Source organism: Alexandromys fortis, unplaced genomic scaffold, assembly GCF_014885135.2.
Source record: "Alexandromys fortis isolate MF-2015 unplaced genomic scaffold, M_Fortis_MF-2015_v1.1 scaffold_102, whole genome shotgun sequence".
Taxonomy (NCBI): Eukaryota; Metazoa; Chordata; class Mammalia; order Rodentia; family Cricetidae; genus Alexandromys; species Alexandromys fortis.
Window position 1 is genome coordinate 4,075,858 of NW_026067984.1, and position 26,746 is coordinate 4,102,603.

Below are 26,746 nucleotides of genomic sequence, written 5' to 3' on the forward strand. Positions count from 1 at the left end.
TCTCTCTCTTTCTCTCTCTCTCTCCTCTCTCTCTCTTTCTCTCTCTCCTCTCTCTCTCTTTCTCTCTCTCTCCTCTCTCTCTCTCTCTCTTTCTCTCTCTCTCTCTCTCTCTCTCTCTCTCTCTCTCTCTCACTTTCTTTTCTAAACATGCAAAGTCTTTACTATGTCCTCCTTAAATTAATGACCACAAAGTTAACCATTAAAGCTGAAGATAGTAACGAGTTCCTGTCATTCCAGCACTGGGGAGCCTGAGCTAGGAGGACTGAGAATGCTAAGCTTGGCCTAGCCCTGGTCACACACCTCATGTTCTAGTCTTCCCAGTAAGTGTGTGTAGTTCTCACCCCTCAGCCAAGAAGAATTTTTTTGCAGCCAATGGAGACTATTACAGAAACCACAACTGGTCAAAAATGCAGAAAACGCCTGACTGTAAAGTACTCAACCCAGCTCGTGTATCTCCAGTGCAACACCTACGCCGAAGTTCAGGAACATCTTAGAAGAGGAAGCAGAAAGATTGTAAGAAGCAAGCCAGGTGGTGGTTGGTGCACGCCTTAAATCCCAGCACTCAGGAGGCAAAAGCAGAGGCAGGTGGATCTCTGTGAGTTAAAGGCCAGCCTGGTCTACAGGGTGAGCTCCAGGACCGCCAGAGCTACACAGAGAAACCCTGTCTCAAAACCCCTTCCCAAAAAAAGATTATAAGAAGCAGAGGTCACTGTGGGATAATGTCTTCTTTATATGACAGGACTGCACACGTGAAATCTCAACAATGTTCCCTAAACATAACCTACATGACGACACCAATAGGCAGGCCAGTGTGGGTGAAAGAAGTCTCTCAAGTTCTACCCCTAGATGGAGAACTGCAGGCACTCAATGGTTCCTGACAGAGACAGGCCCCTGAGAGGTTATCCCGTCCCAAGTGGCCAGCCAGAAATAGGTACAAGTGACACTAACTGGACTCGGTAGTGTGTGTGTGAGTGTGTGTGTGCGTGTGTGTGAGTGTGTGCATGTGTGTGAGTGTGTGTGCATGTGTGTGTGCATGTGTGTGTGAGTGTGTGCATGTCTGTGAGTGTGTGTATATGTGCGTGCATGAGAGAAAGAGAGGTGTGTGAGTGTGTGTCTGTGAGTGTGTGTGCATGTGTGTGTGCGTGTGTGAGTGTGTGTGTGCAAGAGGTGTGTATGTCTGTGAGTGTGTGTGCCTGTGAGTGTGTGTGCATGTGTGTGTGTGAGTGTGTGTGCATGTGAGTGTGTGTGTGTGTGTGAAGATAATAAGTAAAGTAGACGAGATCATGAATTTCAAAGGGAGTAGGGAGACAGGAAGAATCAAAAGAGGAAAAAAATTGTGGAGTGGAAATTACATATATGTATAAAAACGGTGCTCATGTGTGAAAGTCTCAAAAATAGATTTTAAGCCAGCCAAGTAGGAAAAAATGAGTTCTAGTTCATCTTGGGCAGCAGAACGAGACCCTATCTCAAACAAATAAACAAACAAATAAATATTAAAAATAAGCAGATGATGGGTCCCACAAGTAGCCCACACAACAACTCTTTCCACCTCACTCCCTTGCCCAAATCAGTGAAGACCGGGAGGTCAGTGCTGGCATTGGAGAATGTTTTACAGATAAAACACCAAATATACAAGAGTTAAGATTCATGAATCAAGATTAGGGCTAATTGTGTGGTGTGTTTGTTTAAGATCTTTCCTTTATAAAGGGGTGAGAGGACCATCACAGAGAAGCCCAGTGCATCTGAAATGTAGCTCACCTTGCAGAAACAAGCTTTCCTTGCTGTGTGACTTGCGCGCGCATAGAAAGAGCGGACCTGAAGATCCGAGCTTCCCTCTCGACTGGTGGCTGTCGGCTGTCTAATCCCCATGCTTTCCCGCTCAAAGAGGGAATGATACAGATTCCAGACTCTTTTTACGGCAAATCAGAATACTTGCAAACATTCTACAGAGCCCAAATCTAGGGCAGAGATCTTCAGCCTTTGCTGTACCTGACAGTCGACCCAGCGAGACTTCTTTCCCTACTCCAAGACCCATGGACTCAGAAGCATTCGAGAGAGGTCCCATGCATCAGGACATCAAATGTCTCTGTCAGGTGGTTCTAATATATGTTTAGGTCTAGGAGTTATTGCCCTGGTGGTTAATAATGTTAGTTACCCTTAGAATCAATCCCTTAGAGTCAAGGGACCTTCAAAAATTATTGCTACATAGCTCTCATCTCAAAACCTGCGATCCCATCCCGAGGTTCTGATGTAACTGGGAATCAGTGCCATCTGGAGATGGTTTTCATCAGCTGCCCAGGCCTTTCTACATCCAGCCAAATTTTGAAGCTCGATAGAATGGGCTTGTCTAAACACTGAGTTACAAAGAAGCATTTCCTGACTGTAGTTGGAGGCTGCTTGTTTGTCCCCCAGCCGCCCAGACCTGAAATAATCACATAGAAACTGTATTAATTAAAATGCTGCTTGACCTATTAGCTTATGCATATTTCTAGCTCGCTCTTACATCTTAAATTAACCCATTTCTATTACTCTGTGTTTCACCACATGGTGGTAGCCGACAAGCAAAGTTCCATCCAGTATCGGTGCCTGTCTCCTGTGGCGGCTATATGGCTTCTCTCCAACTCCACCTACTCTCTCCTCCTCTATCTGTTTGGAATCCCCACCTTGCCCTATTCTGCACTACAATAGGCCCAACCAGATTCTTTATTAGCCAATAATATTCACAGCTGTCATAGAGGAATCCTACATCATATGACCCTGGCAGTTCCTCTCCATCTGTAGTTTTACTTTCTGCAGCTTCAGTTACTCATAATCTACAAGGATTCAATCAGTAAGTGGGAAATTCTGTAAATGAATAGCAACAACGATTTTCATGCCGTTCTATGCTCAGCAGCCTATGGACTCCTTCATCATTCTGCTCCGTCTCAGCTGAAACACGGATCACCCTTTGCCTGTATTTGCCCACCCCGAGTACATGCTACCCACACACGAGCCAGCTCAGCTATATGACCAGCTACCACGGAACTGTAATGCTTGTGTTCATACACAATTGTGTTAATACAAGTAGCCCACATTTTCATAAACCTCATTCTCAAAGCACAAACACTACACTGCATTAATTGTTTCACTGTCTGTGTTTTTAAATGCTTCTTACTGTGCTTAAATTGTAAATTAAACTTCATAACAGATATGTGTGTGTGTGTGTGTGTGAATTTATAGGCTAAAACACATCATTCTTACAGCTCGGTACAACCCAAGAATTCCTGCACCTATGGTAGGTTTGGTCATATCCCCCGAGGACAAAGGGGACTCATCAAGGATTCCTATGTCCACTGGCACTAAGTGATACAGATTGAGAAAGACAAATTTACAGTCCTCATTGCTAAAAGGGAAAAGCAAAGCAAGTTATTGAACAAATGTATAGCCACAAAGCTCTGTTAAAAATTATGACAACAGCATTTCCCAGGCTCCAGCCCTTCCTGCCTGGCCCAAATACCACATTCTTACTTGTGTCTGTTTTTTTTTTTTTTCCCCATAGAGTCAAATCTAGAGATTCCGTGGATTTGGGGAGTGGATCCTTGTTTTATGGCCATAAAACTATGGACCAATGGGGCAAGCCTTCACGGAGGTCTGCTCAGACTACATGGCATCTTCTATAACAGCAAGCGTTGCTCGCTTTGTTTGAAACCGTTTAAGACGGAGGAAGAAGCATCCCCTTCGTACACATCTGCACTATTTCTTTCGGTGCTGTCCTGGTTCTCATTGTTCCCTAGAGTCTCATTCTATCAGAAACTATTCATTGTTAGTTAATTAGAAAATGCATTCCTGAGGCCAGCAAGGATGGATGAAGGCCCTTGTTGCTAAGACCGAGGGCATGAGTTCAGTATCTGGTACCCACATGGTGGAGGAGAGGACCGACTCCTAGCCATTGTCTTCTGACCTTCACACATGAGCCACATGACATGTGCCCATCCACCCCACCACCACCACACACAATAGATACATTTTTTAAATGTCAAGAAAATGCATTCTTTATATAGAAGTATTGTGGAAGATGTTACTTTGTAACATAAAATGTTGCTTATTCAAGTTATCATGCCTAGCATTTTCCAATTGCCAACATTTAAGGAATTAATCCAAAATGAGCCATGACAAGAGCCACTTATGTCTGACTGAAGCACCATCTAATAGAATAAAAATAGCATTTGAAGGGCTAGGATATAGCTCAATAGGAGAGAGCTTGACTAACGTGTGAAGGCCTGAGTTGACTTCTTAGCCACATAAGCAAATAATTATTTTACGATGAGTGGTAGCTGGGGTAATCTTGCCATGAAGATTGGTCTCCATGGTGCAGTGTGTGAAGAAGTGGTGGAAATGAGTGTAAATTTGCACGTGGAAAAAGTGTAAAATGTGTGCTGACTGGACATTTGTGACTGGACTTTTTAAAAGAATCTCAAATAGTTGCGCTAATTTTTTATTTTTTTTAAAAAATTCAGAATGGGGCGTAGCTCCTGGCTGGGAACATTCACCTGTGGCTAGCGTGTCTATGTCTCTGAATGCTCCCACCCGAGGGTTCCATGCTTCTCTGAGTTTCTGTCCTGGTCTTCCTGTGTCTTGTGCACAGGAAGCAACTTTCTCACTCCCAGTTCTGACAAAACGGACGTCCTGTCCCTAAGACGATCATTGATACTGTTTGTGCTTGTTTATGAGCATGAGAAGAAGAGGAAGAATATATGTGATCTTGTCTTTTAACCTAAAACTGTCATAAGATAAATGCTATGTCCCAAAGGAATTCTTTCACTCTGTGAGGATCCCGATGTGTTGCCACTGTCAATCAAAACCTCATCGGCGGCCCTGGAAAAGGATGGTTTCCCAAGTTCAAATTCTAATGTGTTGCTTTCAGGGCAACTGATTGGGCTGAGAGGGGCGATAATAATGTAGGAGTCTCGAAAAGGAAATAGCTTCTGGGATTTGATCAAGGTCTCTGAATGGGAATTTCCAGGAGAAAACGGGGAGGGAGGGACCAGGGACTGGATGAGCTCGGCTGCCCTGATGGCGGAATCACCACTACTGTGGATGGTAACTGCCGCTCAGAGGCAGAAGAAGTGCGGAGGTTTGACGGATGGCGACAATCGCAATGCACTCTGGGTATGTTGGTACTAATGGGACCTACTGCGGATGCTCAGCACCTCTGAGCATTGTCTCTACAGGAAAAGGCATCTCAGGGACTAGTCAATTCAGAAGCAATGAAGACCCCAGGTCCGAAGGACTATCTAGCACAGTACCTGCAGTGGCTGTCCCATGCACACGCGATGGCAAGGCTCTCTCCTCTCCAACAGCATCCTCTTCCTTTCCCTGGTAGCCCTACAATGTCAGATGGATGCCCACCAGGAGTCTGTCAGGAGATATCTGTGTGATCTGTAGGCAGACCTTTGTGGCACCTGATGAAGAAGGGCTCATTGTAAACACCTGCAAGTTGTCATGGACCCACATAGAACCCTTTCTTGGCTTTCCTGAAGCTTTTGACTTCCCATCTTTTCCTTCTGCCCCATCTCCTCTGCCTTGTTTAACACACCGTGGAGCCCCGGACCTTTGTCCTCTGACCGTCTCTGCTTGAGACTTTCTGATGAGCCCTGCTGAATAATCAGTGCTGATTAAGGTGAGTCTCGCCCTTTATTTCCTTTAAAAGGAGACTTTTCATCCCACACGGGCAGGAAGCCTGCTGCATGTGAGCAGGGCGCAGCCTGGGGAAGCCGGCAGTAGCCGTGAGCATATGGACAAAAAGGAGCAGAGAGAAAAGGGGGGCTGAGAGTGAGAAGAAGAATCCAGTAGAGTGTTGGGGTGTCACTCGGTGCCCAACCATGTGTTTAGAGTGCAGGAGACCTTGGATTCTTGCCAGCAGCACAAACCCTGCTGAGTGTATGAGGTGCAGGGAAGAATGAATGTGAGGCTGCTCATATAGAGCAGTGGTTGGCGACCTTCCCAATGCTGCGACCTTCCCAACGCTGCGACCCTTTGCTACAGCTCCTCATGTTGTGCTGACCCCCATCCATAAAATGGCTTTTGTTGCTACTTCATAACTGTAATTTGTCAACTGTTGTGAATCAAATATCTATGTTTTCTATGGTCTCAGGCAACCCCTGTGAAAGGATCAATTGACCCCAAAGGGTCACAACCCATAGGTTGAGAAACACTGTTACAGAGCCTGGTGTCTAAATCTTAGTAGAGCAACACATACAACGTCCAGGTTGGCTGGAAATAGTCTTAGGAACCCACTTGTAGCAACAGAGTGGGGGAGAGGAAAACCAAACATCTCGTAAAATTTCTAGGATGGGGTCTTTAAAAGGGTGACACCATAAGGCAGCCCCACACTGTAGGGCACAGAAGGAGGGACTGGCATTGGCATTTTGGTTTGGGACCACCTAGCACTGCTGCCCATGAGGTCCTGCTCCAACAGCTCTCTGCTGGCTGGAGAATCTGGAACGGTAGGAATCTGTATTCGTTACCTTCCCATAGCTAGGACTAAATGGCTCCCCAACAACAGCTTGGGGAAAGAAGGACTGGTTCCGGCTCACAGTTTCAGAGGGTTTCGGTTCATGGTGGCAGGGCAGGAATGGTGACTGGAGCATGGGGTGGGTGCTGTTCATACCATGGCTGACCATAATACGGAGGGCAAGGCTGGAACCAAAGGCTGACTATAACTTCAGCGGTCCACCGCCACATTCTTCCACCCTATAGGCCTCACCCCTTCAAGACTCTACAGCCTTCAGATTTGGTGCCACCGCCTTGGAAGCAAGAGTTCAAACACATGATCCCATGAGGGCTATTTCACAATCATACCCCAATGAATAAACCCGGACATATAAGCTGGGTTTCTATGAGACTAGCCCCAGCTAGAAATGCTGGACCCTTGAACAAATCAGTCCAAGCTATCCAAGACTGGGATTGTAGATGCCAAAGTTGTGTCTGGTTGACCAATAGTCCGTATTTTTGTTTGTTCCTAAGTAGGCGTCAAGGTATCACTCATCTTTACATTACAGCACTGATATTACAGTACTGTCTCCACGCGCCTGGTCAGACCAAAGCTCTGGCATGGTGACATGCTTGAGCCAGCTGCCCTTTGCCACTGCAGCCCACCTAATCCAGTCTAATGCCTCCGAAGCGCATGGCCAATGATTCGGTCCTGTTTAATCTGGATACTTTCCACTGGTTCAGCTATGAGAGTCATAAACAGGTCCAAATGCATCTCATATGTAATAGGAGCCTTTCTTCAACATCTAAGCCTTAAAAATGTAAGGGAAGAAACACAAAGCTATCCCATATGGAATTCTACAATGTTGGGGTTTTTCCCCTTATTGTGATACACACACCCCAAGAAACTATCATTCTTAATAGAAATTCCAAGTCTGGCCCTCGTTTTAAGTATGATTTACTTTTCAAGTGTTGGAACAGAGCCTCCTCTGCCATTTTCAAGTGAAAATATTTCTCTCTCTCCATCTTTAAAAGCCCTCAGGGATTGCTGTACATGTGTGCATATGTAATCTGAAATGTAGTCACCTTTAAGTATGCTTTGCGGGGAGTATTATTAATGGCCCGTTTTAGCATGAGTCATATTGGTGAGGAGTGAGCAAATATGAGTCATATTAGCCAGGAGAGACTGAGTTTCTCTCTGCAGCAGCTTGGCAAGTTTGCAGACTTCCAGCATAGAAACTTCGGAGACGAAAGAGCACAGTACAGAAGATGCGGATGCTCGACCCTGGCTCCAGGACCCCAGAACTGTACCTGTCTGGAAGGTGTGGCTCTAGGCCAGCCTTTTAAAATAAAAGGCTGGCTGTGTGGGTTTGAGCTCACGATCCTTCTTATAATATACCACTTTATGTTAATCCAAGCACATTGCGAAAATGTCCCAGATTCCAAGGACATAAAATAGTGGAAACTCTTAGTTGCATAGAGAACTTGTCTGGGGGAATTAGATTGATGGCCTCACCAGGGTCCCACCTCCCACCTCTGTTTCTTAGGGAGAGAAGTTCTATATCATTGCTGTCAGCACGAATGGGTAACAGGCTGGCTAGAAAACCATGTGCTCTTGGCCCCCAAACCACACTGAGACCAAGGACTGTAAATCAATCAGTAGTAAAAACTAATCATTTCCCCAAATCTGAAATCCTGGAGAGCGTGGAAATACTAATTTCCAAAAATAATTAGTTTTGAAAGACCATTTGTCTTATTTGTTTATTCATTTGATAAACATTTCCCAGACACTTCCTTGGTGGTAACTGTAACCTAAGAGGCTGTGAGCTTTCACAGCGGGTTCTCGTGTCTTAGGATCCATTCCCAGTGCTGTCAGGAAGCAGGACTCATGCCCCATGGAGGACAGTGGGCTGACAGTCTAGGGATGATATACGTACACAAAGTTGTGCATGCTAGAAGATGAGATGTTCACCGCGTTTATATTATACTAAGATAATTCCTCCTTTATCGTCAATTTTTAAAAGTTGAGGGAAACGTTTGAGAAGTTATTAGACTTATTTGCAACTTAGTGGTGATGTTTAGCACGCATGAGGACCTGGGTTCAGTCAGGAAGGGGACGGGGCAGGGTGGGTGGAGAGCTAGAAGCTTGAGAACACACATCACCCCGGCGCCTGTCGTAGAACTCAAACAAGATAGCAAGCAATGCACAGAATCTACGATGGGGAACGCCAGCGCATGTGCATTTGGGTCAGAGCATGGCACAAACATGGGGGTCATGGAAATGCAAATACAAAAAGTAAGAAATTATTATATAAAAAGTCCTCGCGTTCTTCGCCTAATTCTTATTTTAACCAAGTAAGGTGAGAGAGAACAAACAAGGCCAAATGGTTAAGTAAATTCAACAGGGCCATGAAGCTGATCCACCGTCGCCCTGCACACACAAACAGACACACACACACACACACACTGAGTCACATCGTTCCATCTTAACTGTCCCAGGCTCTCCCTAAAGTGAGGACACGCACACTCAGAGTGAGCCATGGTCCCGACAGACTGCTACTCTCAGCCTCCTGTTCCCAGACAGAAGGATCATCTCCAGGTCACCATCACCATCACTGGGCATGTATTGCTCTCTCCTGACCTTCCCTAACAAGGTGTTTCAGTTCTCATGAATTCTGCATATGGGGCTGATGATGCATTGTCGGGAAGAAGGAGGCATGTCCTTACTGCAGAGAAGGCTGATCTGAAGAGGATGACCAATAACCAGTATCCTTCTAGAAACGTACAAAATATTAGCTTAGATGTGTCTAGGGATGCTCTGTGCAGCCTGAACCGCCGTCATCTTTGCTTAGTTGTGGTATAAAATGTTTGTTGTCTCTAACAACCTATTTCAACACGACTTATTCTAAATTGCCTATGCCATTATTCCTATTTTGGCTAGGAAATTAAATACCCAAGACCATTCTACCGTTTACGGCCCATACTTTCCGTGTTAAGAGATTTTACTGGAAATGTGTTAGGGCAGCTCAGAAAATGAGACCAATATGAGGAAGAATAATGGAGATGTTGAATGGATGGGTGGATACGTACTTGAGTAATATGGGTTTGTGGTTAAATCACAGATAAATTAAAATTGAAAACTTTAAAAGTCCAGATTGTGAACTAGTGTGGGAGAGCATTTGGGGGCAGAACAAATTTTTATTTTTACCAGGAATGACTACGTTTCTCCTTGCCTTGCCTCTTAGCTTTTTTTTCTTCTTAATTTCTTGTTATGCCTCATCTCTCTTTAGACTAAATTCTAGCAACAATGATATTAAAATGAAACAAAGACCCACAGACCCGGGAAGCTCATGGTAGCAACTTGGACTTTCAAAAAAAAAAAAAAAAGGGATGTGTTTCAGTGTTTTGCCTACATCTGTGTCTGTGCACCACTAATATGCCTGGTGCCTTCAGAGGCACTGGAGGCCTTGGAATTGGAGCTACAATTAGTTGTGATCACACACGGTGGCCGGGAACCAAACTGGGGTCCTTGGGAAGAACAACCAGAGTTCTTAGCCAGTGAGCTGTCTCCCCAGCCCCAGCAACTAAGACTTTTATAGGCACCAGGATGCCTAATAGAATAAACATGAGTCCTATTAAGTTCACAAGAGGGTAACAGCCTTTAACCAGAGCTAACTAGAAAGACTTAGTACTCCATAACTCTGTCCCAAGACATGTTTCTTCTAAGGATTGAAGGGGGTTGAGCATGTTGCCTCTTAAGCAGAGGGACTGAGAAGGTGGCCTCATCTGCTCTACATCTTCAACGGGAGGCTGACCTCTATACTCGCTGTCAGTAACTTCACAGTGCTGGGGAAGCAACTTTCCCCTCTCCTCTTCTGCTCCTCACCAACCCAAACCATGTGGCTGTGTGGTAGCTATTGATAGTGTCTCATCTCTGACTCCTATGCAGAGGGGCTCTTGTAGCTGGGACATTAGAAGATCCTGCATTCATAGGCCTTCGGGACTTAGGGCCAGGCTATGGGTGAGACCACCTGCTCTGCCCACAGAGTTGGCTCAGTTCGATCTGGAAGTGCACAGTGCACAGGGTGTTCCCCCTCCTTCCTTATTTCCCGAAATCCCCTTCTAAGGCAACATGACTGAGTTCCTCAACCTTCCATTAAGAACTTACAGAACGGCTGTAAGTCCATCTGCTAGAGAACCAGCTATCAGGTTTCCTTACGTTGTCTAGAAAGAGCAAGCCACTGGGTGCAACATATACTCTTATTGATCGGACATCGGGCATGTCCACTGCTGGGGATCCAGAGCTCAGGTTTTGCTCACATGAAGCACCTCCTAGTTTCCCAGAGGTGGATTTCTCTTTTCCTTTTTTTCAATATATACCCTTGCCTTTATCACTGTTTGGAGTTACCATGAATGATCTCGATTTGGTCTCAGAAAACGAGTATGGTGTAAATAGCAATAACCATAATGCTACAAATTTTTTGAAATGCTTTATTTATGTATTTGCTTCTTTTATTTCTCAAGAGGCAGGCTCTCAATATGTTGCCCAGACTAGCTCCAATCTCTCAAGCTCAAGGGTTCCTCCTGCCTCAGTCTCTCTAGTATCTGGGACCGCACAAATCATGAGAGTCACCATGCAAAACTCTTAGGAAAGCGCATAGAATTTTAAAGAGGAATCGCCCCTTTGAGATACTGTTTATTATATTTGCAAGCGATGTTGATGGGTATTTCTTCTGCCTAGCTCTATGGAGAACAACCCCCTGACTGACGCTCAACTCAGAGCATACACACATGCTGTATGCAGAGATCTTGTGTTGGCTTTGTTACTTGGTGGCCCAGCAACGCTGACTGGAATAGTTCAAGGCATTAGCTGTCTCCTCAAGCTGGGATAGCATCACAGACTTCCTCAATGCATTGCTTGGTGGGAGTATTTTTAAATCCTTGGTCCTGCATTTAACATTAGTATTCTGTTTGGAATTTGGAGATGAACTCCAAAGAGTTCGGGAAACAAAGTCTGATGTCACACCTAACCTAATTTATCTCTGTGGAAAGAATTGAAAGCTAAACAACAGAATAAACAAAGTGTGTGTTTTCCCCTTTCTTGTAACACCTACTGTTTCACCCATGCACGGAACACACCTGTTATATCTCTTCCTGGCATAGGCACTGTGCTCCCTATTTGACCGATTGCTAATTTATGAGATCTTCAAACTGTTTGAGAGCTTGTGACATGCGCCGCATATACAATGGTGACCCTCAGTCCAAGATCATCTTCTTGTCGGTAGAGGCATTAAGTAGTCAACAACTCAAGGAGTACATCTTTTCTGCTCTTCATACCTGTCGGCATAGGCAGCTCTAAAACCGGGAAGCCCCCGTCCACACTTAGCTACCCTCAAAGCTCTAGCAGCAGGACCATGACTTTTTTGGGACCCTGGGTACTGTCAAACTGAACCCGCCTGAGGGCTGAACTAAAGGATAAGGAATCACTCCTCGGTTCACACACACGTGTACACACAATGTACACACATGTACACACAATTTACACACATGTACACACACAGATGGGAGGTACAATTCTGTTTTGGTACCTGATGGTGCCTTCTTCAGAGAACTCATCAGTATCTAAAATCAAAGCCGTGCACTTTTGTTTGTCTTCTATTCCATAAAGCCAAATTTCATCTGTTTCATTCCCTACTATATCCACAGCAGTGCCCGGCATGTAGAACCACCCTACCTAAACATTTATTGAGATGTTAGATGCGGAGGGAGCCGGGTGCTTGTTTGTCCCGGCTGCCAAACTAGCTTACACCCAAAATAATCACACAGAAACTGCATTAATTAAAACACTGGTTGGCCATTATCTCTAACTTCTTATTGGCTAACGCTTACATATTAGTTTAACCCATCTCCATTAATCTGTGTGTCGCCATGTGGCAGTGGCTTACCAGAGATTCTTACTGGTGACCATCTCAGGCAGAGGATCCATGGCTTCTCTGACTCTCTTTCTTCCTCCCAGCATCCAGTTCTGCTTTTTCCACCTACCTAAGTTCTGCCCTATCGGGCCAAACAGTTTCTTTATCAATTAACCAATGAAAGCAACACACAAACAGAAGGACCTCCCACACCATTGAGAGAGTAAGTTAACGTGGCAAAAGGAACTAGGTCAACAGACTACATAAGACCAGTTGGAAAGACCTGACCCAGATATGCTGGATCCTGTAGCAGTTTGAATGAGGATGCTCTCCCTGGGCTCAGGGCTTGTTTAAATGCTTGGTCCCCAGCTGACGGTACTGATTGGGAGGCTTAGGAAGTGTGGTCTTCCTGGAGGAAGTCTATCACTGGAAGCAGCTTTAGGAGTCTAAAGACTTGTGCCATTTCAAATTTGCCCTCTCTGCCTCATGCCTGTGGTTTAAGATGTAAGCCCACCAATTACTCTTTGTGTTTTGCATGCCTACAGAACAAGCGCCATATAGCTGATACCAAGTCCTACTGCCAGCTGAGCAAGTATCCAAGCCCTCTTGGACTGTGACTACAGCAGCCTCTGTGGCTGACCCTGCTCGGGCTGCCGTTTCTCAGTAGACTCCAGACAACACTCTTCCCAGTGCGAGTCCTTCATTCTCACAGCATGGAGCCTTCGATGGGTGGAATCTTACCCTCAGATTACATTTCTTCGTTGGCCATTTCAAAGTGCACGGTTTCCTCTTTGTTGTACTGATCTCTTTAACAGCTGTCATTTCCTCTATAGCACCTGCTTTGTCCATGGTTTGGGACACGGACACATTCTTCTCCTTGCCACACAACTGCTCTGCGTTTTCTTTCTGCCTCTCACCATAAACCTGGCTAACTATAGCAAGCAAAACCATTTCCCAGCCTGTGTGCTACACATTCTTGATATTTCCTCCACCAAATAAATTAAGCCGTTACTCCTGAATTTGGGCACTCAAACTTTCATAACAGAAGCAGACTGTAGACCGATTCTTCGCTAGACTGTGGCATGAGTGGCAACTGACCCGTTCCTGGCGAATCCTTCTTCCCCTGAACCCTCACGAGCTGCTCTTTACTGTCTGCATAGCTATTGCCATTCTGGTCTTCCAAACTCCCCCTGGGATGGTCAGTAATCTCTGAGAATAGCATGCAAGGGCTTGTCACGTCTGTAGCTTCAAATTCTCCAGCATTCCCCTCATAAGCCAGTTGCAAAAGCCTACAAACCACATGGTAGAAATACCTGTGCAAAGAACCCACTCCCTGGTACCTTTTCCTCTATCAGTTTCAGAGTTTCTTAGATTGAGGTCCTTGGCCCTTTTGGTGTCAATTTCTGTGCAGAATTGTGGGAGGGAGCCGCTTGTTGGTTCCGGGCTGCCCAGCTAGCTTAGACCAGAAACAATGACACAGAAACTGTATTAATTATATCACTGCTTGGCCCATTAGTTTTAGCTTCTTATTGGCTAACTCATATTAATTTAACCCATTTCTATTAATTTGTATATTGCCATGTGGCTGTGGCTTGCTGGATAAAGTTTCTAGCATCTGTCTCCGGTGGCTCCACAGCTTCTCTCTGACTCCGCCCTTCTTTCCCCCCAACATTCAGCTTAGTTTTCCCTTCCTGGCTAAGTTCTGCCCTGCTACAGGTCCCAAGCAGTTTCTTTATTCGTTAATGGTAATCACAGCACACAGAGGGGACTCCCACATCACAGAATGAGATATAAAGTGTAGCTATATTCTTCTGTGTGCAGATACCCAGTTTTGCTAGCATATTTTGCTGAAGGTTCCACTGTTTTCTCAGTGTGTGTTATATCTGGAACCTCTGCTGTAGCTCATCCATTCGCGTCTGCTTGGATGGTGGCATCATTCTATTTTATTGCTATGGCTGTCTGGTGTAATTTGAAGTCAGGTGTGGTGATACCTCTAGCTGTATTCTTTTTACTTAGGATTGCTTTGGCCATCTGGCACCTTTAGTGTATCCACATGAATTTTAAGATTTTTTTTCTATTTTTGTAAAGAATGGTATATGAACATTCACTGGCGTCACACCAACTCTGCAGACCACTTTTGATAGCATGGCCATTTTCATAATAGAAATTATTTGGCTCAAGGAACATAGCATGTCTTTCCTCCTTCAGTTTTTTAAAGTCTTTATTGTAGAGGTCTTTCAGTTCAGTAGCTGAACTTACCCCAAGGTGTTTTCTCTAGACTACCGTCAATGGGATTGTTTCCCCGGTTTCTTCCTCAGTATGCTGACACTGGTTTATGGAAGGCCATCAATTTCTGTGTGTGTTAATGCTGCACCCTGCCGCTCTGCCGAACCTAACTTTCAGCAGGATGAGTAATAAAGATGAAAGGTGTGTTTAAATCTATCAAACCATGAAGGTATTTCTACTGCTGTTTAAATTCTTGATTTAAAAAAATAACTGTAATGGGTCCTAAAAAAAGCACTGTTTGAGTTTTCCACACTAAAACTCATGATACACTAACAAACTTCTTTCTTGAGGGCATTTTTTCTATGGACAACAAGGTCACTAATCTCTCTATAGTGTACATAATAGGAACATATTAACAATAAAATACAAAAACGAATGATTTCCTATAAAATACCTGCCCCAGTAGCAAAGATGTACAACAGGCAACCTCTAACTCCACATGTACACATAGGTCCCATTTGGGCAGCTCTGATACCATTGTCCCCATAATCCTTCTGACAGCGAAGGCAACGAGGGGGTGTGGTTTTCTAATCCTGCTGCATCTCAAAACCTCAATGATCCAGCATGTACAGATCACACTGCCCATTTTAGGGACAGAAAAAATATTTTGGATTAGGTCAAGTGTCTTGCCCAAGATTGAATATTTGTTAACCCAAATGTCTCTGATTCCAAAACTTAACTAACCACACAAACCTAGCCCTGGCCCAGAATTAACACAGGTCAAAGAAGGTTCAAGCCATTTCCACATGTGGTTCCCAGCACAAGACAAAAGTTGTGAGTTCAAGGCCAGCCTGGTCTACAAACTAAGTTCCAGGACATTCAGGGCTATTACACAGAGAAACCCTTTATAAGAAAGAAAGAAAGAAAGAAAGAAAGAAAGAAAGAAAGAAAGAAAGAAAGAAAGAAAGAAAGAAAGAAAGAAAGAAAGAAAGGAAAGTAGGGAAGAAAGAAAAAGGAAGAAGAGAAAAAGAAAAGTTGCTGAGTACCAGTACCAGTGAAGAACTCTCAGCAAAGAATGACCCATTAAAATTTTATGCACTACCAAATCTTACTTATAAATATTAAAAGCACTGGTATCTATGTTCAGATTACTACACATGGAGTTATTTTGAATCACAAAAAAAACTCTAAGTATATAATTATTTTCAAAATACTATGTTCACATGTATTTTTTTCAGACAGAAAGCATTATAGAATTAGAAACAAGACTTTTCTCTGATGAAAAAGCAACAGATTGTCTGATGGGGGTAGGAGCCAGAGCAACCAGACACTGGGAATGGGCAGCTGAAATCCAGTGGAGTTCTGTACCAGAACACGGGACCCTTCCTTCAGATCCTTCCAAATCAATATTGTATTTATACTCATTCGTTCTGTTCTCATGGAAAGACAAGATTTACTACGTCTTAGGTTACATATATTATTTCAAAGAATTATGTCTAGAGAACCCTATCAAATACTAAGACAAACTCAGTTTACATAAAAATGCAGCCTGCACCATTTATACTGAGATCTGATGAATCTCTCTAGGACCCAAACATTGTGACTCCTTGTCTTTGAGATGTTGCACAGAGGGATAGCAGGTAGGATAGCAGATTGGAAAATACTCCATAGCCACTCCCACAATACTATGTAGCCACTCCCACAATACTCCATAGCCACTCCCATAATGCTCCATAGCCACTCCCACTCTCTTCTATCCAGAAAGCTCTGAAGCATTAAATCTTAGTCTGTGTGTACCTTTTCCAGATATGCTAAGGAAACAGGTTATTCGGATATCAATAATAGAGATATACCTTGGTTATCTATAAAATAAGGAAAAACAGAAAAAAATGTAATATAAAATATTTATATAACAGCATTCAAGATAAAGCTCACAATTATCAGTTATATTTAAATCCTCAAGGGTACAATTCTATGTACTTAAATTATTACGTCAGAATAAACTTCGCTACATACAGTTCATGGTTAGGGCAAGACCGGACCTGGATGGTGAACCTAGGACTTTATTGCGGTTCTCAGATTTGCCCAAAACACTTCCCGCTGGGCTTCATCCAAGGGCCACTCCAGGTAGGTCTTGGTGTTCATGATTTTGCGGAGCTTGCAGAAGCGCTGGGGAATGGCTTTCTTCTCAATGGGCTCCAGCAAAACGAGGATGCACGCATCATTGTTCTCATCAAAGAGCCGGAAGTGGGAGAAGTCCAGCTCATATTTGCACCACTCGCTCCTCACGAAGTTCTCAGAAAGCACAAACACGGTTTTGTGGCTCTTCTCAATGGAGTCGATGATGTTGTCAATGATCCACTTGCCCGGAACGAAGTCCCGCTTGTGGAGACATAACTTGAAGGGCGGGTTGGAGTTCTCCAGCTGCTGAACCATGAGGTTCTCCACCCAGTAGGAATCCTGCTCGCTGTAGGAAACAAAGACATCATAGCAAATGTCTCTGCACGGAGCTTTCTTGGGCTTCCTCTTTGCCCGGAGCCACGCCCACATCATTCTCAGGTACCACAGCCCATGGAAATGGTGGCACAGACCGCCTATGAGCAGGATCAACAGGAGAAGGGCACAGCAGACACCAGACACTAGAAGAGCTTGGTGACACTCCAAGACTGAAGGCCGGGCTTCCTGGACCCTCTGGCCACGCAGGCGGGGTGGAGAGTCACACAGGTAGCTGTCTGGCCAGTCGGGCAGGACCTGGGACAGTGCTGGCTGCCCCCGTGTGAAGGACAAGAATTCACAGGAGCAGATGAAGTGGTTGTTGCCTGCTTCCAGAGTCACCAATTTGGGGAAAGAGCTAAGTTGGTCTTTAGAGAAAGTGTTTATGGCATTCTCTCTGATCTTCATGACCAGTAACACAGGGAACACGGAGGCATCCGGGAGAGTCTTCAGCTTGTTTCTGGAAATATAGAGCTCTCGGAGCCGAGGCAAAAACAAAGAAAATGAGTCGAGATTGTTGTTACTAACATCCAGCACCTCCAGCGTCTGTGGGATGCATGTTTTCACAGCCTGTATCCCTGTACTGGACAAGTTCAGGAAGCGCATCTTTGGTGGCCACTGACAAGTGTCAGGCATAGGACGGAAGCTGTTGTGGCTGATGTCAAGGGCAGTCAGGTTTTTCAGAGTCAGTAAAATCTCTCCAGTTCTTTTTAGTGATTTCAAATAATTCTGCCTCAAAATTAAAGTTTGGAGAGAAGGCCAGGCGTCCTCACAGGCTGAGTTTCTCAAATATTCTTCAACCATCAAATTTTCGCTGAGGTCCAAGAACTCTAATGATTTCAAACGCTTTGAAAACTTACAAGGGACCAGAAAGACCTTGCTGTTCTCTACTGTGATACGCTTAACTTTCTCTAGGAGATGGTACACAGCACTCAGATCAGTAACTGAGTAGAATCTGGGGATCTGCAACCTCCGTATTATTAGCGTTTCTACTTTGCCTAGTTCTCTCATGATATCTGACTCAGAGGGTTGGAAATCGCCCACTCCGTTTAGGGTGCAGTCATCGAACTCTACCTCCAAGAGTTCCGGGATGTAACGCAGCAGCTTCAGCAGCTCGTTAAAACTTTCGTCGGTGAGATCTGCATTTCGGAACGCTAACTTCTTCATCGGCGAATTTATTTCACCTGTGGACAGTTCTGAGAAGCGGAAGCTGGCCACGCCAATATCTCTCAGTTCTAAATATCCCACAGAACTCAGGATGTCTGCAAAAATCGCCAGGAGGAAATCAGACTGGCTCAGGTGAAGGGTCAGGTGATGGATGTTTTGAATCGGCTTCAGACTTTGGGAGTCATAAGTCTGGAGACGTGGCGCTTTGATCTCAAGTTCGTCAAGAGAAGTCAGTCCAGCAAAATCTATCCTCTTAATCCCACTGAAGGTGTTGCCGTTTCCTACCCTGAGAGTCTGTAAATTTGTGAGGTTGTAAAACAGTGATGTTTCCCCCAGTATCCTGTAATGATTTCCTAGCAAGTTTAAGTATTTCAAAGAGGACAGAGGCCTGAACCAGGAGAAAGATAAGTCAGACAGGTGGTTGTCAGACAAGTCCAAGTGCTCAAGACTGCGCAGGGAAGAAAAGGCACCTTCCTCTATTCTGTTGATCCTATTGGACTGCAGCATCAGAGCCCGGAGGTTCACACACCCCCGCAGGTCACCATGGCCAATGGAGGTGATCTTATTGTTAGACAGGTCAAGTCTCTTCACGGCTGCAGAGAGTCCTGAGGGAACAGAGGTGAAAGACCTGGAACGGCCATCACACACACCAGCATCACATGACAGAGGTGCCTGAGCAGAACAGCCCTCCCTTCGGAGGTCTTTCATGGCCACCAAGATCCACAAGGTCCACAGAACACGGAGCATCCTCCAAGATTTCACCTGGAAATGAAGGAAGCACCGGTGAGTGAATGTGCCGGTTGCCACATCACGGCTCTCCCTGTCGCGGGCACGGCCCCCTCTCAAATGCATGCGTATAAACAGTAAGTTGGAGGCAAATGCAAACCATGAATGAAGATTAAAAAATAATTTTCTGGGGGGCTGGAGAGATGGCTCAGTGGTTAAGAGCATTGACTGTTCTTCCAGAGGACCTGAGTTCAATTCACAGAAACCACATGGTGGCTCACAACCATCTGTAATGAGATCTGGTGCCCTCTTCTGGCCTGCAGGCATACATGGAGGCAAAATGTTGTATACATAATAAATAAATAAATGGATAAATAAATACAATCTTTAAAAAAATTAATTTTATGATATATACAATAATGCTAGCAGATATTTGTCGGCCAGTGAAGAAACTAAAAAAAACCACAACCATCTAAGAAAGATAAAAAAAAAACAGGACTCAGTAGATGTGGGTTGAAGAATAAACAAATGAATACATGGAGGGCAGAACAAGAGTGTCATATGGGCTTCTGTTTCTCTAATGCCTCCGGCTTTCCTCATCAAGCATATCTCTTCCTTGATTCATTGTCCCTGTGGTTCATGATCCCACCAGACTAAACCACCTCTCTCACAGGACACATAAACCAAATTCAGGCCTGGAAACAGCCCATTCTCTGACCAAAAGAAAAATTCCATGCCCACTCAGTCTGCCTTGCCCCTATTACGAGCAGACAGAGGGTGATTTGGGGCCCTAGGCAGAAGGAGTCAACGGTTTGATGAGATGAGGGGCATTCAGACCATCAGAACCTTCTCCTTCAGCAGCGTCAAGTCCAGAAAGCTGCGTCCAAACCCACACGTGAACGAAAGGTGGTGGTTTGCTTCACTTGGCTGACGCATTCATGGGAGAAGCCCACATTTTTCTCCCAGTGCCCTTGTGGGTCCCTTGTGCCATTGGTATATTTGCTCAGTTAAGTAACACCAAATTTTCCAAAATTCTTTCTGCACTTATTCATTTTGGGGGGACATACGTGTGCCACAACATATGAGTGGAGGTCACAGAACAATCTGAGAAAGCCTGTTCTTCCTACCATGTGGATGCCAGAAATTGAACTCGGGTCATCAGGCCTGGTGGCAAGCGCCACTTTATTGTATATGTATATTTTGCCTGAGTATATGCATGTGCACCGCGTGTGTACAGGACCCTAGGAACCAAAAAGAAGGCAGCAGATTCCCCATAACCATGCGGATGTTGGGAACTAAATCCAGGTCCTCTGGAAGAGCATCAAGTGAGCTTTACTGCTGATCCATCTCTCCAGCCCTATAGCATCCTTTTGTGCGTTTTTAACTGGTTGTGCATTTTCCCTGTTGATTTTTAGTGTCCTTAAGAGATGTATCTCTTGGAATCAGCAGGTGACAGGCCTGGGATATAGCTCATCAGTAGAGCGCTTTGCTAATGTATGTAGCTTAGACGGGAAGTAGAGGTGCATACCGTGATCCCAATGCTCCAGGAGGTGGAGGCAGGGGGAGCAGTATTTCAAAGCCATCCACCGTCCTGTGGTGAGCTCAAGGCCAGCCCATAAGACATCAGACCCCCTCGAAAAGATATGCCAGCAGATAGCGTGTAGATTGTAGGTGTTAAGTCTCTTCTGACACCATCCATCTGATCATTTAAGTGAGATTCCTCTTATTCAATAGAAATTAGCATTTCAAAGTTTCCAATCATTGCATATGTACTTTCTGATGCCCCCCTTTTGTGTTCTCTCTTAATTTGACTTCTTCATTTATCCAGGCAAATGTTAATTTGCTTATAAATTTAGAAGTTCAAAAAGGTTAACTGGTAGCTTAGAAACTTCTAAAAAAAATACTGTCAACACCTGGCAATTTTGGTAAAAGTTGAAAACTTAAGGCGCAAGTGTTCTATTCTGTTCTTGGAACAGAAAGAAACTCAGAATATGGTGAGATAGACATTTTCCAATAGTCACGGTGTTCGCTGTTTCCCTTTGGGGGAAGAAAAGAGGGTCTTTAAGACGAGTCCCCAACCCACGCACCTTTTGTTCTTTGCTAAAGATTCGGTAGCATAGGCAAGACCTTAAGTCAAATCAAAATCGTCCCAGCAAGCTAAGAGGTTTACATCCAAAGTAATTTCTCCTTTTTGAAAACAGAAAAGCCTTTTCCTGGCGTCTAAGATGTAAACACAAGGTTCTCGTTCATGGAATCGAGGAAGCCATAAGGGGTCCCTCGGAGAGTCCTTCTGTGAAGAACGCCGCACACTGTTTGCATGCGGTTTCCGTGAGTTGTTTTTTGACCAGAGATGCGACTCGGATGCTCCAGAGATGAAAGAATACAGAGACGTGAAGCTCCCCCCCGCTCCCCCCCACACACACACAAGGAAGCAAGAAAGAAATAGTTAGAAAGAAATGGTCTGCACCGCCTCGCGCGACGTCTTTTCCCCTTCTAGGTCGCAAAACAACCTTCCCTGCTTCCTAGTCCGAGTCAGTGATTGCGGACACACCCCCACAAGTGACCGTCTGGACCGACTCTGCCTCGGGCTCCAAGCCAGAGGGCTGGGCTGGAGGGCAGTCCTTTCCGGTAAAGCCGGGGCAGCGCCGTGGTCACCGAGAGTTCTAGGGCTCGGGGGCGCTGCAGATGCTCCCTTCCCTTCGGCGACCCTGGAGCTAGAGAGGCTGACAGGACTCCGGTCCCACAGCCGCAGGCTGCAGGCTCCGGTCTCCTCAGTCGTTGCCACTATACAGTGCTCCTCCCCTCTCTGGGTATCCCACTTCCCTCAGCGACCACAACTAGAAACATCTGTCTCTGAAGCCCAGCCGCACGGCTGGGGGCGCAGGTGCACGACGGTGGGAACCGGGTCCCCGCGGCGGCGCCGAGCTCCCAGCGGCTTCCCCGTCGCCCTTGGCACTCCTTGCCCTCGAAGGGGTGCAGGGACCCTGCAGCGGGAGCTCCGACCTACCTGGAGAATCTCCACCGCCGCCTCTCGCCCGCCCGCGCCCTCCGGTTGTCTGGACCCCTACGGCGAGGACCGGGAAGTGAGGGAAGGCGACCTCCTCATCCTCGGGCTCGAACTTCCCAGTCGCCAGCACCGCCCCGCGCGGCTGGCGCCGCCTACAGGGGTCTATAGAGGAGCTAAGCGTGGCACCAGAGCTTGACTGGAGCCAAAGGGCAGGAAACCCAGAACTGAGAGGCCAGTGGCTCCGTGTGGGATTTCCCCTAGACAGGGCAGCCAAGGGCAACCAAAGAAAAAGCTGCTTGGCAGCTGGCATTTTAGTTTTAGTTGAATTGAGTACTCTTTCTACTGCAAGAATTCTAGCAGGAAGGAGATATTCTAATGGGACACTTACACGCTCCATTTGGTTAATGGGTTATTGCAACAATGAAGCCCCAAGGAATTGGAATTTCCTCCAGGTGTCTCCGGCTGAGAGAAGTTAAAGGTTGCAAACGCCTGCCAATCACGGGAAGTTTTGGTCAGTTCACTGTGGCAGAGAGACTGGAAGCTTGGACAATCAGATGGCTGAATGGCTGCAGGTCCCACACCTTGACCAAGACTGCCTACTCATGGATACTTCTTGCCATACATAAACTTTAACGCTCCACAGGATGATGGACTTAGGATGGGATGTCATGCACCTCTTTTTTAAGTCGTCTTCCTGTTGTGTCCATTCTTAATCATTGAAGTATCTTATTGAGGTTCGAGAGGCTAGCTAGCCAGGGCTGCCGAGTCAGTCCCAAAACCTCACCTTGCCCTTGAACACAGCTTTTGAATTTCTCTCCATTCTCCAAAGCTGCAACTTGGGCTCAGGAGTGTTGTTTCTTTCTCGCTCTTTTCAACACTTTCTCCCCCTGCCGGCATATCTCTAGCATCCGTTTCCGTGCAACATCTGTTAGAACAGTTTTCTAGTCACCTTCCAGACATCCGCATGTGTCGTCCAGGACATAAAAGGATAAGGACAGCCCAGATTCCTTTCTTTCCTCACACCCGACCTGTCCCTGAGGGTGTGCTGAGGGGCAACCCATTCTTCCTCCCCTCAGGAAGATTCCGGGCTCTCATTTCTACCTGCGACTTTAAAACTAAGTACTTCCCTTTTTGTAACCCGGATTTGCATCTCAAAAATAATTCTTAAAACAGCCCTAGATTGATTGGTTTGCTCCATCTTCCTCTGCAAGGAATAATTATAAGGGGAAAACCTACTTTTAAGTGAGTTACTAAACCTCCCTGCGCGTCTGTGATTCTGTGAGACCTTGGCAAGGGGAGAGTGGGTGCAGAGCAGACACCTTACTCCTCTTTACCTAAGGAAATGTCCTGTAACGCAAGGTTTGAAGCCAGAATTTTTCCTTAATCAGAAGGTTCTCTTCTGTCCTAGGTTCCACATCTCTCATCTTTCTTAAGGCTCTCTAGAGAGTTACACACACCCTCTCTGTGTCTGTATCTCTGCTTGTATCTCTGGTTGTGTGCCTCTGTGTCTCTGTCCCTCTCTTTGAAAGTTACATCCTTGAACCTGTAGAAACAAAGTGGAAAAAGAGAAAAGGTGGTTTCTTCATACACACACACATGTGCCCGCGTGCGCGCCTGGGGGCCACATAGGACAAGGAGACTCAAAGAAGGACCAGTGTGCAGGTGCTTTAAGAACCTCTTCATGACAGAGGTAGGGGTGCATAGCTTTGATCCCAGCAATCAAGGAGACAGAGGCAGGTGGATCTCTGTGAGTTCAAGGCCAGCCTGGCCTACAAAGCGAGTTCCAGGACAGTAAAGGCTGTTACACAGAGAAACCATGTATCGAGGGGGCAAAAAAAAAAAAAAATCTCTTCATGGGAGAGAGGACATATCTGAGAGAGATTCGCTTCTAGGCGAGAGAATGCACCCAGAGAAGGGGCTACTGGGCTCTAGATGGTTTGGTTTGCCTGTGAGTTTAGTCTTCGAAAGAGTCAGTGACAATAAAGTTCCTCTTTGACAGATCCAGAGGTTGTGTGGCTAAGACTCAGGGAAGCCCTCCCACATTTGCTGTCCCAAAAGTTGTGAGTCTGAATTCCAAGCTGACTCCTTGTGGAGTATCATTTTCTGACCCCTCGCCCTTCGAAATTCAGTGAAACTCCACCAGTAAGCAGCAACTCAAACTTGAGAGTAATCCGTGTTCTGCAAAGTCTGGTTCTATATGTTGACCATGTGACTGAGCCTTCCGCCTCTGCAGCAGCTGCCTTCCTTCCTCTGGATTTCCCAGACAGCTGAGCATACTTTCCCTAACCCTGCAAACTGCTCTTCCTCCTTCTTCTCTCATGGAACTTCCTAGGTTAACTGAGTTTCCTGCTTTGTAATCCTAAAAATCAAAGCCAAGAAGAGCCGTTGATTGCTGCCTGGTGTGGAGGCTCACACCTACAACCCCATGATTTGGGAAGCAAGGAAGGAGGGGTGCAGGGAGTATTAAGGCCAGCCTGGGCTACATGAGATGCTTCCTCAAAACAAACAAACAAAGCTGTTCAAATTTCTTGCAGCAACATCTGTGTGGTGTTAGCAGATCCTACGGTGATGCTGAGCCTGGGCTCTTGGCTGCACTGGTAGGTGCCAATCACCAACAAAACACACCTCATAACTCTAAGGCTGCTCAGAGAGGATTGTGTGTGTGAAAAATAGCTATATCTCACATCAGGGAGAAGACCAAAAAGGTGCCCAATGCCCCATCCTAAGTCTATCAATCCTGTCACAGGTTTAAGTTTAGGTATGGCAAGAAGTGTCCGTAAGTAGACAGTCTTGGTCAAGGTGTGGTACCCCAGGTCATCCAGCCATCATTACCCAGGCTTCCAGTCTCTCCCCCATGGTGATGTGCCAAAAACTTCCTGTGATTGGCACACAGTTGCAACTTTTAACTTCTGCTGGCGGGGGAATTCCAATTCCTTGAGGCCTCATTGTTGCAATTATCCACTAACAAAAAAGAGAGTGTGAGTGCCCTTCAGAATATCTCCTTCCTTCTAAGAGTTTTTGCCCTGGAGTGCTCAACTCAGCTAAAATGTCTGATGGGACGCACCATAACCATCCTTACCCAGAGCTCTCCAGGACTTCCTCTTGACCTGGAGCCACGCCCACATCAGCCTCTGGTTCCAATCTGTAGAAATGGTGACATAGCCCCGCCCCACCCTTAGACCCACGAGCTAGCTCTTTAGAAAAAGTCTATTTTTGCAAAGCCTCTGGCAGAATCTTAAGCATACACCTGAAAACGTATTGTGACCGAGTGAAAGGTTACTGTGTGGCATCCGGGAAAACACGGAGTCTGAGGATGCAGTCAGTCTGAGGACGCAGTCAGCAGAGGACCGCAGTCTGAGGAGGCAGTGTGAGGAGGCACTGTGAGGAGGTAGTCTGAGGACGCAGTCAGAGGACGCAGTCTGAGGAGGCTGTTTGAGAACAGGATTGCCCCCTTTGGTCTGAGCACTGGTAGAGGTAAAAACTCCAATGGCTGCTGCTCCGCTCCTCTGATCCTTCAGCTTTCATCCCCAGATAACTGACTCTGAGCTTTTATTTTAAAGAACAGTTAGAATTCATGCAACATCTGACACCCAACTTTTGGGGTACGAATTGACGAAAAAGCTGTGAGCCACCAGCATAAGCCAGAGCTACACATGGTCAGAGTCACCACCCCACCAGCCAGCTAGGCTATTTCCCTTTCTTTTTCTAAAAGCAAAGAAAAACAAACCTACAATTTATAATTCCAGAGAACCTAGACAACAAAGGGGACTCTAAGAGAGACATACATAGATCTAAACTACATGGGAAGTAGAAAAAGACAAGATCTCCTGAGTAAATTGGGAGCATGGGATCATGGGAGAGGGTAGACAGGGAGGGGGAGGAAGGGAGGGGAGCAGAGAAAAGTATACAGCTCAGTAAAAACAATTTAAAAATAGCATGCATAGGCAGGCTCCTTTCTCCGATATGGATACAAATGTGTCCCAGTGGAGTGGGGCTTCCCTAGCCCCTGCTGGTCTTCCCTTCTTCCTCAGCCCACTTGCTAGCTCCTCCCACAAGCTCTTGGTGTCAGCTGAAGCTCTCAGGTGGGTGGGTCGGCAGATTCTTTGGTTTCCAAGCCTCTCAGTATCAGATGGAGAGTCATGGCTGCCCCAACACTTCTAATTAGACTATAAGATGAATCCTGCCCCCCTCTTATAAGGGGGAAAAGCCCAGCTAAGAAGCCATGAGCTGTTCTGAGCATAAATGCTGAGGGCCCGTGAGTAGTGGGTGAGTTGCCCGGTAGAGCAGCCCAGTGCCTATCCATTCCCAGTGCCGCATCAACTTGTCACTTCAAACCCTGTGTACTCCAGGACCCTCACTCTCTTCCTTGTGTCCCTGGGAGGCCCCCTCAGCCTAGAAGGCCTCTATACTCTCTACTCAAAGGAAGACCTACTGCTTTCGAGTTACTCAAGCACCTCACTCTGTTTCTTCAGACACCCCTGCCTCCTCCACAATGGCATCTCAAGCTTGCTCCTCGGCCTTTCAACCACAGGCAGGCTATACCTCCCCATAACCTCTCTGGGAACTTTCCCTTTGCCTCTCAGAAAAGACTAAAGCCACTCAAAGAAACCATTTCGACTCTCTGAGGAACTGCCCACATCCATCCTTTCTTCCTGTCGCAGTAAAAGACAGGGCCTCTACGATCCCCATTCTGCCCTGGCTGCTTCTGCATTCTCGGTCATTACCCGTGCGTAAAATGCTCTCC

At 45.9% G+C, this 26,746-nt stretch overlaps 1 protein-coding gene across 1 annotated transcript; it reads right to left on the minus strand.

The window, feature by feature from the left end:
* Positions 1–16,496: 16,496 nt before the first annotated feature.
* Positions 16,497–22,154, minus strand: Tlr2 (toll like receptor 2). Its single transcript, XM_050158867.1, has 2 exons — positions 22,003–22,154; positions 16,497–19,031 (listed from the first exon to the last, which is right to left on the minus strand). The coding sequence occupies exon 2, from the start codon at positions 19,014–19,016 to the stop codon at positions 16,665–16,667; it is 2,352 nt and encodes a 783-aa protein (XP_050014824.1). The 5' UTR covers positions 19,017–19,031; positions 22,003–22,154; the 3' UTR covers positions 16,497–16,664.
* Positions 22,155–26,746: the final 4,592 nt, after the last annotated feature.